Source organism: Plectropomus leopardus, chromosome 22, assembly GCF_008729295.1.
Source record: "Plectropomus leopardus isolate mb chromosome 22, YSFRI_Pleo_2.0, whole genome shotgun sequence".
In the NCBI taxonomy this organism is placed as follows: domain Eukaryota; kingdom Metazoa; phylum Chordata; class Actinopteri; order Perciformes; family Serranidae; genus Plectropomus; species Plectropomus leopardus.
In genome coordinates, this window is record NC_056484.1 from 20927267 (window position 1) to 20944262 (window position 16996).

At 39.0% G+C, this 16996-nt stretch overlaps 1 protein-coding gene across 1 annotated transcript; it reads right to left on the reverse strand.

The window, feature by feature from the left end:
• Window positions 1-213: 213 nt before the first annotated feature.
• Window positions 214-10958, reverse strand: cmah (cytidine monophospho-N-acetylneuraminic acid hydroxylase). The gene is given in 15 exon segments (XM_042511771.1): window positions 214-217; window positions 566-681; window positions 1552-1668; window positions 2984-3158; window positions 3956-4099; window positions 6089-6120; window positions 6122-6225; window positions 6466-6603; window positions 6690-6771; window positions 6947-7013; window positions 7128-7208; window positions 8836-9026; window positions 9136-9245; window positions 10570-10661; window positions 10753-10958. Coding segments are annotated over 15 exon segments (1659 nt in total).
• Window positions 10959-16996: the final 6038 nt, after the last annotated feature.

Below are 16996 nucleotides of genomic sequence, written 5' to 3' on the forward strand. Positions count from 1 at the left end.
TTATATAAGTTTTAGACCTGAATAAAGTTGTTGTGCTAATTAGAATGTGAGCACTTGAAGTTGAAGTGTTAGTTTGAGTGTAACTGCTGAATAAAAATGGAGTCTTAATTTGAGTATAAGCACTGAGTGAAGTTGAAGTAAAAATGCTGAAAGGAGTTAGAGACAATAAGAGGAATTGACACTGTCAAAGTGTGAGAAACCTAGCTGGCAGTGTTAGCTGAGGAGTACACAAATGAACTCTCAAACAGTAAGGAGATGAAAGCAGTGGAAGTGTCAGTTAAAATGTGACTTAAAGGCATCAAAAAATGTTAATTTTTTAAAAGAATGCCATGTATTCTTGTGAAAAGCACTCCTTTGATTTAAATACTAATGTATGTACTTAATACAGATACTTTCCTATCTATTCTGAATGTTTACATTTAATTGCAACCTCACACTGCACACAAACAAAGAAGGTTGTTGACTTCAGCAGCAAATGTCTGGTGTTGTTTCTTCTTTTACTGTTTTACTGTTTGGACCTTGATCCTTTAAGGCATGAGATGAGTGAGTGAGTGAGTGTGAGTACTTGTGGTGGTAGATATCTGGGTTTCGGCTTATGCGGTTCTGGAAGCCGATGTACAGATCATCCCAGAGAAGGCCATGCAGCACCACATGTCTCATCACCCCAATCCTGTTTTTAAGCTGTAAAGGAGAAACCAAAAGACATCAAAGTTACTGCTCTATCGAAGAAAAAAGCAGTGAATAAGTATATTTTCTAAAAATGTCTAACTACTCTTTCAGCTTATAATATATAATCTAAAAGTATGTCTTTCTGAAACCTTTGCATTTTCACACAAAATACATACAATAAAAAAAGCTTGGTGTCTCTCACTCATAAGATTCCAAACAGGACTATAAATTCACACATAAGAGTCCAAACAGGACTGTATCTTCAGACATGAAAGTCCCTGATTTCCCTGATTCCATCTTTAACATGATCGCTGCAGAGTTATGGATTTATTCCACTTCATTCAATCTGTTGGGTCCACAAGTTTTTAATCTTTTGATCCAGCGTCTTTTTGCTGCCAGTCTTTGAGCTGTTGACCAACCCGTTCAAGAGTCGAGGCCTGTAATCATCAGATTCTCTACACCGTGTCTACAAAAATGCACATGAAGCTCTGTTACTTTATTGTATCAGTTAATAAATGTTGCTTCAAACATTTTAATAATTTATTTTTGATCTGTCTCACATATAGTTTCTGCCAAATTTTACGCTCCATCAAACAAACTAAATTCAAAGACTCCAGCTGGAAGGTTTTCCGACGGAACAAAGTCCCCATATCTGTATAGTGTTCATAACGTCTTTATTCAATGTAAAATGTGCATTTTTTGATGTTTGTCACTTTTCAAAGAGGCACGAACCAGTAAGTCTTTTAGATTTTTGATCCTTATATATATATATAACATAATTTGATATTCCGCTGAAGGCTTGATAGCATACTGTTGGTTAGGGGTTAGGGTTACAGGTTACGAGGGTTATGGTTGTTTGCCTGGTGCTCTACAATGTCTCACCTCTATGTAGGAGTGCTCTCTGTCAGGTCTCTTGGTGGGGAATGACAGATCCAAAAAGTCCACCAAGTAGTCATAGCCATCAGTCAGAGGTTCAAATTTGTCATCTGTCTCGATCACCTTCAAAATACATGTCGAGACTTTTACAATGAATTAAGCAGACATACTCTGAGCAAGAAACAGGAAGAACAGAAGAGAGGCTCAGCCAATAGGTCCCGTTATCCCGTAGTTCTTTATAACCTCACCACCCACAACCAAGCATCCATTATTCATTGTTCGTTTTCAAATTAAAATAGCTCAATTTTCTTTTTCTTTTTTTCTTAACCCTGCTTCCAATTATGAGATTGCAATTACAGCAAGCCAGGGCTCTTCAGCGCCACAACTCTTTTATACCTCATTTGTACCTCCCTTAATGTATGAAAATGGATACATCTCATTTAAAATTTAAATGTCACTGCCCTCATACTATGCATCCTTTATGTTGGCATAGATACAGCCTTATATTTGGCACTAGAGGACGGAGTCAAAAGTTTTGAACAACAAACCAGAGAACGGTGGAGAAGGTCCAACGAGGTCCAACTGAGGCAGTTTTGTGGGTGTTGTTGGTCAATGAGGCCATTAATTGCATCCCGACATGTCGACAGAGAATGCATTTCACTATTTTCATTAGATATTACTCCATATTATTATATAAATTACTGCTTTGTTCTGTTCTACCATTAGTTAAATTTCTTCACCATTTTCTACAGTCGTACCTAGTTTGAACTGCACTACACTGCCTCCACAATCTCTGATGGCACCACTTCATTTTGTATGTATCCATAAACTCTTAAAAATCTGCACAAATTTGGACAAAATGAGCCCTAAGCACAGTCAGAATATGAGCTTGCTTTGAGCATTGAGCATAAATGAGCCCTTAAAGGAGCAGTGTGTAGCATTGAGTGACATGTAGCAGTAAGTATTTGAGACTGCTAATATGTCCTAATCATTTTTTTTTTTTTTTTTGATAACTTACAATCCAGACATTTAGGAGGTTTTAACCAGGAGCCAAATTATTCACAGAAATCTCCAATGCGACAAATGCAAATATGCAAAAACTGCCCTCTTAAGAGCAGGTGTTTGGCTTGTCCTTTTTGGGCTAGTGTAGAAACATGGTAGGGCAATTTTAGGGTAACAAATACACTACGATTATTATTTATAGGTGATTATACACTTAAGAAAACTTACTTACTATAGCAGTCTTTTCTGCTAATAAATCCTTCTAAATCCTACACAATGGATCTTTAAGTAGAAAGACGCACAAGAACAAAATATGTACAAAGGACATTAATAAGCTACAGTGTTTCACCAAGGGTTATCAAGATGGTGAGCCAAAAGTGTCTGGGATAGATGTTTAAGAAGAACAGAGAAGATCTTGCTTGTTAAGTATATTTACCCGCACAACAAGGTTGTAGTTTTGAAAGCCTGCCCAGGTGTAATAAAACTGGATCCAGCTTTGACGTTTAAATATCTCACAGCTGATGGCGCTGTTTAGTTCATCCACATACAAGTCGAAATCCCAACTGTCCTTGAAGATTTTCGCACTGGCTGGGGGATTGACGATGGCCTCACTATGTTTGGTGGTGTAGTAAAGGAAATATAAATGAGGTAAAAGTCAGAACTTATAGGTGTGCAGTGCATGTGCAGTGTAGAGGATGTTTTCAGTTTATAACTATTTGGAAGTAAATTTGTAGTTTGGCCACCTTTCCACTTGGTAATAATATCATGACAGCAGGGCAAGATTTACCAATCAAAATTCTTTTTTAAACAATACATTGATTTTAGACAGCAGAAAATGAAAGCTTGTCATTTTTAATTAGCAAATATCTACTTTACTAGTTGAAAAGACAACTGTTGCAGGTAGATTTTATCAGCAATAGCAAGCTAGCTTATTAGGGCTAACTACTTTGGTTGGTCTCCAACTGACTCATTTTAAAAACAAGAACTGTGTGTTAAATTGTGTTAAATATACAATGAATGGCTACATACACAATAGTGTGCTAAAAGACTGAGGTTAAAGCTAAATGTTCAACACAAAGCCAGTATCCTGGCAAGAGATTGTTACTGTCATTTCAGATGTGCTCTCTTTTAGTTTTACCTCTAAATGAAGTTATTTGGATATTCCTGATAAATTATTGACATGTTTATAACCTGTCTGATCTTTTGACCATTGTTCATGGTGACAATCAATGTGACCTTATACCTCAACAGATGTGAACAGAATGGTATTATAACCAATAGAAATGATGACCAAAACCAAACAGTCAGTTTGAGCATTGCTTTGTGCATTGTCCTGACTGAGTCTTTTTACTTTCCCACAAATAGACACATAAAACACAATCACACATGGCTTAAGGGTGTTGTCAACCTGTTTGTGGGGTCTCTCAGAGCGAGGCCAAGGTCCAGCACAGCGCCTGGCTTGGGTGTCCATGTCTTGATTTCTGGTGCAAGCTTATTGATGAGCGCATTGAGGTTCTCTGCACTGTTCTTCACATTTGTATCCTTTATGTATCTGTGTACACACAGAGACATTAGCGACAGACAAGAGAGATAGACAAACAGACACGTTTACAAGGAACCAAGAATACCACTAAGCAACGTGGTGCATACATTTACTGTTTGGACGATGCATATTAACGTTTAACCAAGTCTGATACAGAGCTAAACATACCAGCTGCATCAAATATGACATCAGGGAAGTCATTTACTATCGACTCACATGCAAATCCTGCCAACCCCTCTGTACAAATAGCCACTTTTACAAGCCATTAAACTGACTGCTAAGCCAGGTTTGTCCATTTAGTTATCATAGCCTTAGATCCTCGGGTGGGGCCCTTCTGGTCGCCCTAAAGGCGAGGCTTAAAACTTAGACTGACCATGCTTTTACCATCAGGGCCCCTCAGCTTTGGAACAACCTGCCCAAGGAGGCTTGCAGATTCAGTGACTGTTTTAAATCACTTCTTAATACCCATTTTTATAGACTTGCTTTTATGTGATGTTGTCTAATTTTAATTGTATCTAAATTCTATTTTATCTTCTCTTAATTCTTTTTTAATTGGTTTATTTAATTTATCCAATTATTTATTTTATTTATTTATCTATTTATTTTCATCATTTAATTTTATTTATTTTTATTCTGCCCGGGCAATGTTAAAGTCTACTACAAGTAACATTAATTCTCTGTTTACCGCAAACACTCTTCAAACATAATTTATTCATACTGGGATGGGTTGCTGTTGTTTTTTCCGTTTTGTGATTGTTTCTCTCGTTTGTCTGGCTTTAGTTCGGTATTACTTTTTGGCTCTTTTTTTGTCATGTTACTTATGCGTGAAACTCCTCTCACTTCTGCTTTGCCTTGTTTTTCACAGCACTTTGTAAACTCTGTTTTATCGTTATTATTGTTTAACATTTGTGGTTAGTGTTTAATCATACTTAGGGTGTGAGCACCAAATGGTATTTGAGAGCATGTTTTGGGTGCATGCAATGCCTGAAAACTCATGAAACTTTCCAAAGTTGTCAGAAATGCTGAAAATAGATATCTTATATAGGTCTTGGACTTGGACTTGGGCTTGGTCATGGTCATGGCATATTGGGTCATTCTCATCAGTTTTCAAAGTGAAAGCCCCCACCTCTAAATTTCACACAATATATGAAATTTGGGATGCATATGTTACATCGACAGATGTACAAAAAACTAGGAGGTATACAATAAACCAACCAGCAGGTCAGCCATTTTGAATTTACTGTAGAAATTTAGTCCATGGGTTCATTTAATTAGTCATTCAAGATGCCCTCTTTGACTTGACCTTTGCACTTGTCCACGGGGGGGAATCCCCGCTGCCATCCTAAATGTGTTTCAATTGTCTGGAATACTTGCATGAACTTGGTAAAGTCAACCCTCAGTAGGCATAAGTGCAAGTGAACACTGGTCCCTTTAAAGGTGAATATCACCCAAAATGTGTTGCAGTTATCTATTTGATGCAAGAAAATATATTTGTGTTAGGGGGTAGTAATGCACGTAAAACTCTAGGTGCCTACCACCATAGAAGGAGAAGACAAATTATTTAGAAAATAAACTTTTTTTTTTTTTTAAGTATCTGACCTGCTTTAATATTTCAGTTTTTCTAATATATCTTGTAGGTCTGTACAGGTGGACTTTTCGCCTGCGATCATTCACCTATTAGCAGAGAGCTTTATACAAAATCAATTGGCCTGTGCAACATATACTGTTAATAATAAATGGTAATAAAAATAATATCTGGAGGAGGAGTGAATGAGAGGAAGTGGAACTACGACTGACATGCTGCAGTCTAAAGGCTTGACGACGCAAATCAATTCTTCAGAGTCCAAAATCGATATATAATATAATATACCAACTGCATCAAATGGAGGCTCAGGGAACTATAATGGCTACTCAAACCTAATTCTTCTTGGCTACCATTCATTTATCATCCACATATATTGAACGGATCCTGGCTAACCTGCTCTGTACAAACTCTACCTGTCTGATGGATGAGCCTCCACAAAATAGCCCCGCGAACGGGCAGTAAATTGCCGGCTGCAGGGACTTCACCAGCTGAGCTTTGTAGTTCAGCAACTTCTTCCTTTCATTCTTGATAAACTCTGCCTTCCAGGAATCTGGGCACAGACATACACATCATCTTTATGTCAGCTGTGTTGTACTCATTACACAAACCTGAACATGGGGGGGTCACAGCAGCACTGCATAATTGGCAGGGCTTTTTTTCTTTGCATCTGAGTTTAGAGTTTACAAACACTTAAAAAGAGGAGATGTGTCAGTTTATACGTGCATGATTCTCTCATTTGGATAAAGATATAATCATGAGGACATGGAGGAACAACTAAAGTGAGTCTCACCAGTGTATTTTCCTCCACAGAAGGTCATGGGGAACCCAGACGCACCTCCCGCAAAGTCACTCATCATTAAGTCCACATTCTGTGGAAGCCGTCCATTGTTTGGCCGGGTGCAGTCCACAGTGTTCAGGATCATGTGACCTGCATTTGAAACACATTTTAGTCTGCAACCCTGGTGATAGTATTTAAAATATTAAAAGGATTGAAAAACACAGAAAAGCACTTACCTTTGTATTCAATAATGATGCAGGTGTCCATTTCCGGATGCACACCATCCATCATGATCATGAATCTCAGGTCTTCATCAACCTAATAGAGACCAAGAGACAGAGCAGGGACTAATTAAAATATTATGAATTTTACTGGGTTAAAAAAAAAAGTAAAACAGTTTATGTGTAAGATACACATTTTTTGACTCAAGACACATTTTATAGAAGATTTTTTTTGTCGTCCCTTTAACCAGATGTGAGCAAAAGTGAGTTACATTTTGCCAAACACCAAAAGGGACAACATTGATGTTGGTCAGCTTGATTTTGCTTTGCTCCAAATACCTGTTGCATTAAGAAAGAGAGACAGACATGTAAATAATGTAATGATGGTCACTCAAAACTAATTTTTAAGAATCAATTTTAAAGATATAAATTAAACTGTATTTCTTTACTAACCAAAAGACGGGTCTTGATGTGTCACCAACATAAATGGGGGCATCAGGCCTCCTCTTTGACAAGACCTTCAGTGTAGGGTAACTAGAAAAGACAAAGGACAGGTCAGATCTCATGGCAATATAGATTCTGAATATAAACACTCGTTAAAGCCCAGGTGGTTTAGTTTAGTTGAAATGAAATGAAATATTGTAAACTCTATCCCGCTAATGCTTCTGAATTTGGCAATCAAAACTGGTTAGATTAAATTTCCATGCTACCCTTTAATTTGCCTTTCAGAGTATTGGCTTCTGTCACACTTGTTTGTCTCGCTACATGGCGCTGAATATATTTATGCACATACAAATATGCAAATAACACACTATCACATTAACAATGGGGGTCACAATGTTTGTAGAAGAAGTGAGAGGGATTGTGGCATCTGCGGCATGATGGGGAACAGCACTGCTAAGGAAGTGGATGAGTTGAAAAATTGTGTGTATAGTCGTATTTTTACAAATTGCATCATAATGGTATTTCAACATTATTTGGATACTGAAGATTTAATTGTGACCTCTTTTTTTACTAGGGTTAGGGTTAGGGTTAGGAGTTATTTACATCACAGTCACTTGAGCACTTATTCAGACATGAAACTAAACTGTTAGTTAGTTAGTATTGCCATCAGGTTTTTTTTTAACAAGGTGCATCACTAAAACTAACTGCTTTATTTTGCTAATTTCTTTAGTTTGTGTGAAACATTTTGTAAGTGGAGTCTTGGCTCACTTCACTGCACATCTTTTGACAGTTATCATAGCCAACAGATCTGCTGGAACTGCAGCCAAATTACAGTAGTGGTAAGCGGTGTTTACAGCGCTGTTTACGTCACCATGGCCTATAAAAACATAAATAAGTCAAGGGAGATTGATAAAACAAGACTACTGAATGTCGTTCAGACTTCTATAAGATCCTATTATGAACACTACTGTTGATAAGGATTCTTTGTGAACGAGGAAAGCTACCATGGCTTTGCCCTGTTTGTCAACATTGTTGTTTGTTTTGCCAGCTGACAGTTGCATGATTAGTGCCACCGGCTGACAGATTACATTTACAATGACAACTGCATCTATTGTTACTGTTACAGGTAAAACTGCAGGAACTGAATGATGCCATCAGCAGCAACATGCCTAAGCAACTGGATGGGATCTTCATGGTAGCTGCTGATTTTAATCAATTGATTCTTTAACTTCAAAGAACTTTGTTTTAAAAAATGAAAAAAAATCTACCTTCTGCCTAAAAGTGGTGCACCACAGCAGACTGAAATGGAGAAGACCTCTTGACAACAGCTTGATAAGTGTTAGTCCTGTTAGTGACACTGATTGGCTGGCTGTAGTCCCTTGCAGTGCCCATTGGTTATTTTTTAATATTAACCGTTTCATTTCACAATGCCAGACAAATCAGTCAACTCTGGAGTGGGTGGATTTCAAGGTCTGTATGCAGGCAAAGATTGGCTAGTGCTAGCCGTTACCATGACTTCTTTTACCTTAACCCTACCAACCTTCATTCATCAACATGACGAGTACTATTCAATCACAGCAAACTGTGGGATCCATCATAACTCGTCTTAGGGATGGGTGTAAATAGCCAAATAGCTGCAGAGGGATTATTCTCACAGGTGCAAATATAAACTCTACATTAAAGGTGGCAACAGTGGTATTTATTAACACCATCTTACCTGAGGTGGTCAGAGTGCATATGGCTGATGTAGATGAAATCTGCCGCACACAGTTTGTCCAGAGAGTCTGCCGGAGGCTCGTGCAAAAGCCACCAGCCTCTGGCATATGCAGGACCCTTCAACCAAGGGTCAAACATGAACCGCCTCTGCCCCAGCTGCAGTTCCATGCAGGCGTGGCTCAAGTACGTCACCTGGGTGGGAAGTTCAGGTCAAGTTTTGAAGTGACATGGTCAGATGACTAGAGGGGTTTAACACAAATGTAGGTCCAAAAGTGGACTGTGTAAGCAGCATAATACATACTTTCACTTCTCCGTCCTGGAGCTCCAGAGGCTCTCGAGGGTCAGCCAACCAGGGGTCCATGGGACTCAACTCAACCAGCCGAAGCCCCCCATTATCGAAAGTCTCTACCTCTGTATGTGACATTACATGCATGCTCAGTTGAAGTCAGTTGCATTGAGCTTGTATGTATGTATACAAAATGTATCAAGACCATTACTAATACCTAATGTTAGCAAATATGCGCCAGCTAGCAACAAAAGTCAATGCGAAGGTGTGCAGTTTAATTCATTTGTCCTCATGGATTAGTCAACATATTAAAAATAACAAATGACTAGTAATATGAGTGAACTTTGAAATTAATAGCATCCACAATAGAGTGCCCCCCCCCCTCCCCCCCCCCCCCCCCCCCCCCCCCCCCCCCCCCCGTTAAAAAAACAGAGCTAAAAAACAGCTTATGCAGGTAGCTGGTTTTAGTTGATTTAAGATGGCAAAGATGGTCTTAGATATCCTGATCCAGTTCTAGCTGGTCAAAGATGGTTTGACGTGCTGGCATGACCAGCCTGTCGAGCTGGTCATGTTGGTATGATCAGGCTGCACACATTTATCTCTATGCATTACACATGACAGAAATCTTAACTGGTTGACATCCTTTTTTTTCATACTCCCCCTTATGACACTGTTATCTGTCCATACACAGGGTATTGACTCAGTTTCAATTTTACAGGAACTTCAACGGATAAACCAGCTAGCATGATCATTACAAGCTGGTATGACCAGCTTAACCATCTGAAGCTGGTCATGTTGTTTTTTTTCAGGAGGGCAGGAAAGACTCTTAAAACCCACAAATGAGTGAACAGTTTTGCAGTTCTCATTTGAAGTAAAGGGGTATTTTGAATGGGTGCTTTAAATGCCTTAAATAAGGTCTTAAGAGACTTTTACATTTTGTTTTACAGCATAAAATGTGAGTAATTCCACACATAAACTTTGAAGCTTATGTGTCTTTAAAAAGGTGGTTGCTAACAAGTGGCTAAATGAGACTTAAGAGCATCACGCCACACTGCTTTACACCCTCGGTGGGTGGCAATGTTAAGTCATATGACTGCGGTGTAGTTTGCTCTAAGTCAAACATTAGCTATTTAATTCTGGCAATTGCATTTGTGCTTCAAAAATCCCGAAAGTGGTGTTAATTTGTGAATATGATCTTGCTGAACAAAACGTGTTAGTATCATAAACTTCTGTTTGCCACAGAGCTTATTGTCTATTATGATCCAAAATTTGTGAATTTCTGACTCCTATACTATGGGAATTCTACAGAAATCCTGAAACATTTGCAGCCTCTAGTTGGCGTTACAGTTTTTAAACTTGGTTTCAGTTGTAAAAAAATCTTTTGGGATCACAGATATAAATATAAATTCATCACAGACTCAAAGGAAATTTAACAAAATGTGAACTTACCGAGCTCATCCTGCAAGAAGCTGTCGGGTGGATTCACATATTTCATTGTTGACACATTGAGCTTCCAGTTATGTTTAGTGCATTTAACAGTCCTGTGGGAACAGAGCAGCATGTCAGCTGTGATGAAAGTTTCTATTAAAACATCATCATCCTTGCTGTGTGTTTCTGTCAGACGGATCTCACCTGCCATCTAGGTCTTCGATGTCTTTGATTAACAACCCTCCTTGGTGCTTGCATTGGTTCTTGCATGCTTTAAGGTTGTTGTTGCTCTTGTATATGATGTAGCATTTACCATCCTCCGGGTTTTTCTTGAAATTGATTCCCTCTTTGAGTGAGTCGACTGCTTCAGCATTCAGTGATAGTACCACTTTAGCTCTTTGAGAGGTCATTTTACCTGTAGAGTACACACCACATCAATCTCCAGTTTAGTTGGAGGTTTAGGACGGGTGGAATAGACTGCAAAGTTTTACTTAATGATAATAAAATATCATCTGCATATAAGCTACATAGCCTATGGCACATGCCAGCGGTTCCAAGGCTATAACAAAAAGTAGTGGTGAAACTGGACAGCCCTGATGGGTAGAGCAGGTGAGACGAAAGGCGACATACAATCAAATATTTTCTAGTCCTGTTAGCTACCAGTCTCCAAAGAGATTCTGTCTTCTTTCTGAAAGACCCTAAACAGCCTCTTTAAAGTCTCTAAAATATTATAGCCTCCTGGCAAATAGTCAGGATGAATCTGGCAGGAAAGAAGATACCATATCACAAGTTCTCTTAACTTGATCACTAGCTCCTTGTATGTGTCTTGTTGATCCTGCATGTCAGGTGGGAAGTTTTCAATATCATATTTTGTGGAACAGGTGCTCCAAAAAAAGGGCACCTTATTCACAAATAGTTTTTTGCACACATGGTTTTGTTGTTGTTGGTTTGGAAAAAAAAAAACAAAAACAAAATGCAAAACTTCATTTCAACTGCATTTTTTTCATTTGCATGTCCTACCTCCTGGTAGGCAAAACACGCCCTACCAGGAGGTTTCTATGTGTCTGCCAGCATGAGAAGGGTTTGAGCCTGTAGCACATACGATGCGTTTGTGCATAGTAGTAAGTAGGGGAAATGAACCTCTAGAAATCAAAATTAGGGGTTGACTGAAATTGTTTTTTCAAGGCCGATATCAATACTGATTTTTAGTAGTTTATGAGACTGATAACTGATATTTGGAAACAATATCCATTTACAATAAAATTGAAAATCTGTCTGTCAATACTTGGAATATAACAAACTCCCACACACAATTTTGTTTAAATGTCCTTAGCATGCTTAATCAAAACTGAAACATTCAACATCATATAAAGCAAGTTTCCACCAACTGTTTTTTTACAAAATAAAGTGAAAATTTAAATAAAAATGGGTAAATAGCTCCCTGATGTTTTACAAAGTAAAAGTTCCTCTCATGCTGACATTTTCTTTGCACTTTTTAAGTTATTAATTTTATCGATGATCATTAAAATAAAATGCTGACATAAGTAATTGGCAAGATATCGGTCCCAATGACCTAATCTGTCAACCCCTCATCTAAACATCTATATGGATAGCAGCTGCTACACAATCACGTTCTACAATTTTCATTAATTTATAACACGCCACAACAAAGAATAAAGCGCCAAATTGCCACTTTGGTGGTCTATAAGATAATTAATCATAATCATAATCAACAAAGCTTGACACAAAATTGAAAAATGTTGTTATCTAAATAAAAACTATGATAAACCAACTGAGATACCTCATGATGTCATTTTTTTGCGGCTCATGTGAATGCATCAATTGCTGCACCGCTGTCTGACTTTAAAGCCCTGACGAAGACCTACAGTTTTAAAAACATGTTGGTTCTGTTAATGAGATACAATAAAGGCTTTTTTTTCTATTTTCTTTCTCACTTATGAAGTCAGGTAACATGGGATAAATACGGGTTTACATCTTCAAATATTAGCAGCCAGTTGCCAAACTTGTGGTTACGACAAATGTGCATTACATGAAACAGTCATTTTGGTTGGTCTGCGATGACTGTAATCTGGTACTGCAGCTAAAAAAGAAGGAGTATAAAAACAAAAAAATTATTTTAGGATGCTGCAATTTATTAAATGTTTGATTTTAAATCAAAATATTTTAACAATACTCTTCACATTTTATTCAAAAGGGTTTCGAGTGAGTACTTATGCAGTCAGGTAAAGTGGGACAAAAAATAAGCTAAAATGGGACATTTTTCTACAATCAAACCAGCATGTTTTTGGCTACCATGTGCCATAAATCACATCTTTTGCAAATATATGCCATTCTGTAATATTGCAGATAACATTTGTATTTTTGTCACCTAAAAAGTATTATATATTATGCTGTGAGTCGATGTTAGCCACAATAGTCTAGAATTAGCCTTAATTGTTCCCCACACACGCAAGCACACACACCCAAGTCCACTGTAAACAACATAGCATCAAGGAAATAGGCAGCAAAAGAGCCGTGACAGCATGACAGAAACGTTGATGATCTTTCGTAATGCATTGTCAGGTTACATTAATGACTAAATAAATAACAGCTGAACTGATAATTGTATTTAACCGTTTAAAAAGGACAAACATGACTGTCCTATTTACCCTACCAGCTGACGGGGGTAATTCAATTTCTTAAATCACTATGCTAGTGGACATGTTGTTAAACTACTAGTTTACATGTAGTTCACTACTCCCAAACATTGTGTGTGCTGTCTGTCTACCCATCCATCTGTCTATCATCATAAAAAATTTGATAGTATAGTATAAGTAAATAAAATAAAGAAGGCAAAGCAAAAAAAAGCAAAAGAGCGCTCACCAGACTGGTAGCACGCCGATGGACAACAAAAGCAGTGTCACAGGTGCAACAGCTTCCAGCAGCAGCAGCTCGGCAGTAATCCCAAACTTGACACCCTGTCTGATCTTAAACACCGCTCTCTTACCTGGCTGATAGATGTACCTGCAGCATAAGCCAATGTGAATCAAAAACACCTCTACTCCTCCCTTCTCCTTCTTTGGTTCAGCCTCACAACACTCCCAGGGTGAGTGCTATGTTCAGAATTCTTAAAAGCAACTCAATAAACAGTAAATGAGTGAATGTCCACACAAAATTTAGAATTTTAAGTTCAAACCTTTAGTGAATCTTTTCAAGCAAGCAGTGAGCAGATACAGAGCTCTGGATCAAAAATGCCTCTCCCTAGCCGGTAACATCAGCAAGTCAGCCTGCATTCTGACAACCTGTTTGTCCCTGATCCAGTATTTTATATTATTACAATAACAAAAAATGTGAATGTAGGTAGAGTCATCTTCTGGTTGGCTCCCCTCATTATCTGGCTCCCCTTTCGGCATGGCATCATCTTAGGATTGGTTGACCTCAAGGACAATCCCCTATTAGGAATTGTTTTTCTCTTCTAGGTGTCCTATTGAACAGAATTATAGATAACACACATCCATTCCCTTTTGACCCCCATTCATTCCATACCTCTCTTCCTTCCATCCCATATTTGTTTCTCTTCACGTCATGCTCTCACTCTCACTACTGACCCCAAAGGTTAAATTGTCATCCAGAACATTAAATTGTCATCCAGAACATTGAGTTATTGCGACAATATATCTTGTCTTTTTGTATAAGGAATAAACATGATCATATAAGGAATAAACATGAAATAAGGAATGAACATGAACATTGAATCATATACTTACATACTCCAACATAATCCCTCTTTTGAACTCAGCTCACCTGAGTTCAACCTACAAAACGAATATAACCTGTGGAAAAAAGTTTACACTCCCTCTTTTGAACTCAGCAGAACTGATTTCACAATCATAACACAGTAGTTAACTTGCAATGGAGCAGAAATATCTCCCCATCTCTGACACTGAAACCCACATCTACTGAGTTCTCTTTTATACCTGTAAGTCCTCATCAGATGCGTCGAGAGCATCGTCATCACCCATGCCCAGGAGGGTATGGCGTTCCGCAGTGAGGACACACATTTGTCCATACGGCGGGGGAGGTCCACAGGTGTCCTTCTTTGTCAGGGCTGTCACAATAGCTTTCTCAGTTAGAGTACGAACACAAGGAATACAACAACAACCACAAAATGCTAAAGCGATCATAACAACTATGCAAGAAGTGAATAATGATACTATAATGTTCTTATACTTGCCAAGCGTGCGATCCAGCCAGTCATCCAGGGGATTCCAGACACCCGAGTGCTCGTGCATGGTGGCTGAGAGGGACCTGAGTTCCACGATGGCCCGTGTCACAGGGCCATCCGGACCAGTGTTGTTTGGTATTATAGTACAACGTGACAGTGATCGTTTATTGCGTTTAGGAACATCTTCCATAGAGATAATAGTCACCAGCACTATCAAGCGCACACAAGCACAAACTCCTGACCAATTCACAGGTAGAGAGAAGTATATTGTGTGAGCTCCACAATACCAGAATAGATCAGCCCTGGGGAATATCCAGTTAGAGGCACCATATTGACTATAGTTATCGTCGTGCATATCAACCATAACCGCGCACCATGAATACTCTGTACTCTCTCGGTTCATATTTGGTCCGCTTGCGGAGTTATTGAAACACATGTAATTACCTGCCCTGACCAAAAAAACTGGGGGTATCATTTTATTTGTCTTGTCTTTCTGTAGCGGGGGGTAAAGATTATGTAAATCAGTACAGCTAGCTGAAAAAGGCCGTCCCAACCACATATTTACCAGACAGCCAAAACCTTTTGTGTCGTCCTGTTGGGGTGGGGGCGATGACTGTGGCGGTAAAATTGATTGGGTATCGTTAACAGAAGTATCAGACAGTGGGGGATGAGATGGGGGTTGATCTAACAGATTAATTTTAAAAAGACCCTGGGGATCTTTTCCACTTACGTCTACTCCTAATATCATATAGAAACTGTTTTCTCCTCCTTCACACACCCCCTGATTACCAAGAGTCTGATTAAGATTATTTATGCTTAACATTAAAGGATTATTACCAGAGTTTTGCATACTTTGTCGCATTATACTCATTCGCTCTTTCACACCGCCTCTACATGACGCATAAGAATAGTGTGTCCCGGTATCAACTTGATTCCACGTGGAGCACAACGGACCGTTTTTCTCGTTTTAATTGACAAAGGTACACATCATAACCCCCCCATCCAAATTGGTTGTCTCCACAATTTATGACTGAACAAAGGTCAAATTAGAATCCAGTTTCTGATCCTTTTGTATAGTTCAACTCTATACCCCCATACTTTTGAATACAACTGTCTGTTGGTGTAGGCAAAGATGCAAATCGTTTAGGTCTCACCCTAGTTGTCGATGTGGCGTTGGTGTAGTTCAGCTTTTTCTCTCCAGGGGACGCTCTCCCTTTCTGTAGCTCCCTCTTGATGTCCTCACAAATCACCCAGATCACTATCCCAAGGAGGAGCATCCACAAAACAATGAAACAAGTTATAGACCGCATGATTTACCTCTTTTCGGGTCCTCCCTCCCTTTAAAGGTCACACAGGCACTCGAGTCTCTCCTCCCCCGGACGAGTGGGTCTGGCTCCTAAATCTAAAATCAAATACAAACAAAGGAATACAATACTCGGTTAATGAATTACTGCATAGACTCACACACAAACTACAATGTATTTATTTGTTCTCAGCTCCTTCTTCCGGACCAGTGGCACTTGAGGCGCACTGGGAGAGGTGACCCTTTCCTGCCAGTTTAATCGCTGAGTGAGTTCTGGCAGTTACTTTAAAAGGTCCTGTCCAACGTGGTTCATTCCATTTTCGTTAAATGGCCTTCAGATACAAGAACTCTGGAGGTCCTTCTGGTCCCTTCTCTGGTTTTTGTTCTCCCGTGGAGATATTTTCTCCTGCTGGTGAATCTGTGGGAATGGAGAATTCTGACACCAGAGCATTTACTTTCACATAATATGGTTTGTACGCCATATTTGGCATTTCTCTTAAGGAGTGAGTTGGACCAGGTATTTCTCTGCCATGATGTAACTCAAAGGGAGTCAAGCTAGTCTCCCTGTTCACTGCAGCTCTCACTCCTAAGAGGGCCAGAGGCAGAGCTTCTGGCCACTTAAGTCATTACAACCTTCAACAGTTTGTTCTTCAATGTTTGATTCATTCTTTCCACCTTTCCCTGGGACTGAGGGTGATACACTGCCCCATATCTATGCTTTAGTCCTAAAGCTTTTTCAACTTTCTCCAGGTCTTTGTTTTTGAAATGTGTTCCGTTATCTGATCAAATTAACTTAGGGAAACCGTGAGTGGGAATGGTTAATCAAACATTTGATTACTGAAGTGGCGTCCTCTTTCGCTGTGGGATAGGCCTGAACCCACCTCGAAAAGGAGTCCACAATGACCAACATGTAACGTTTC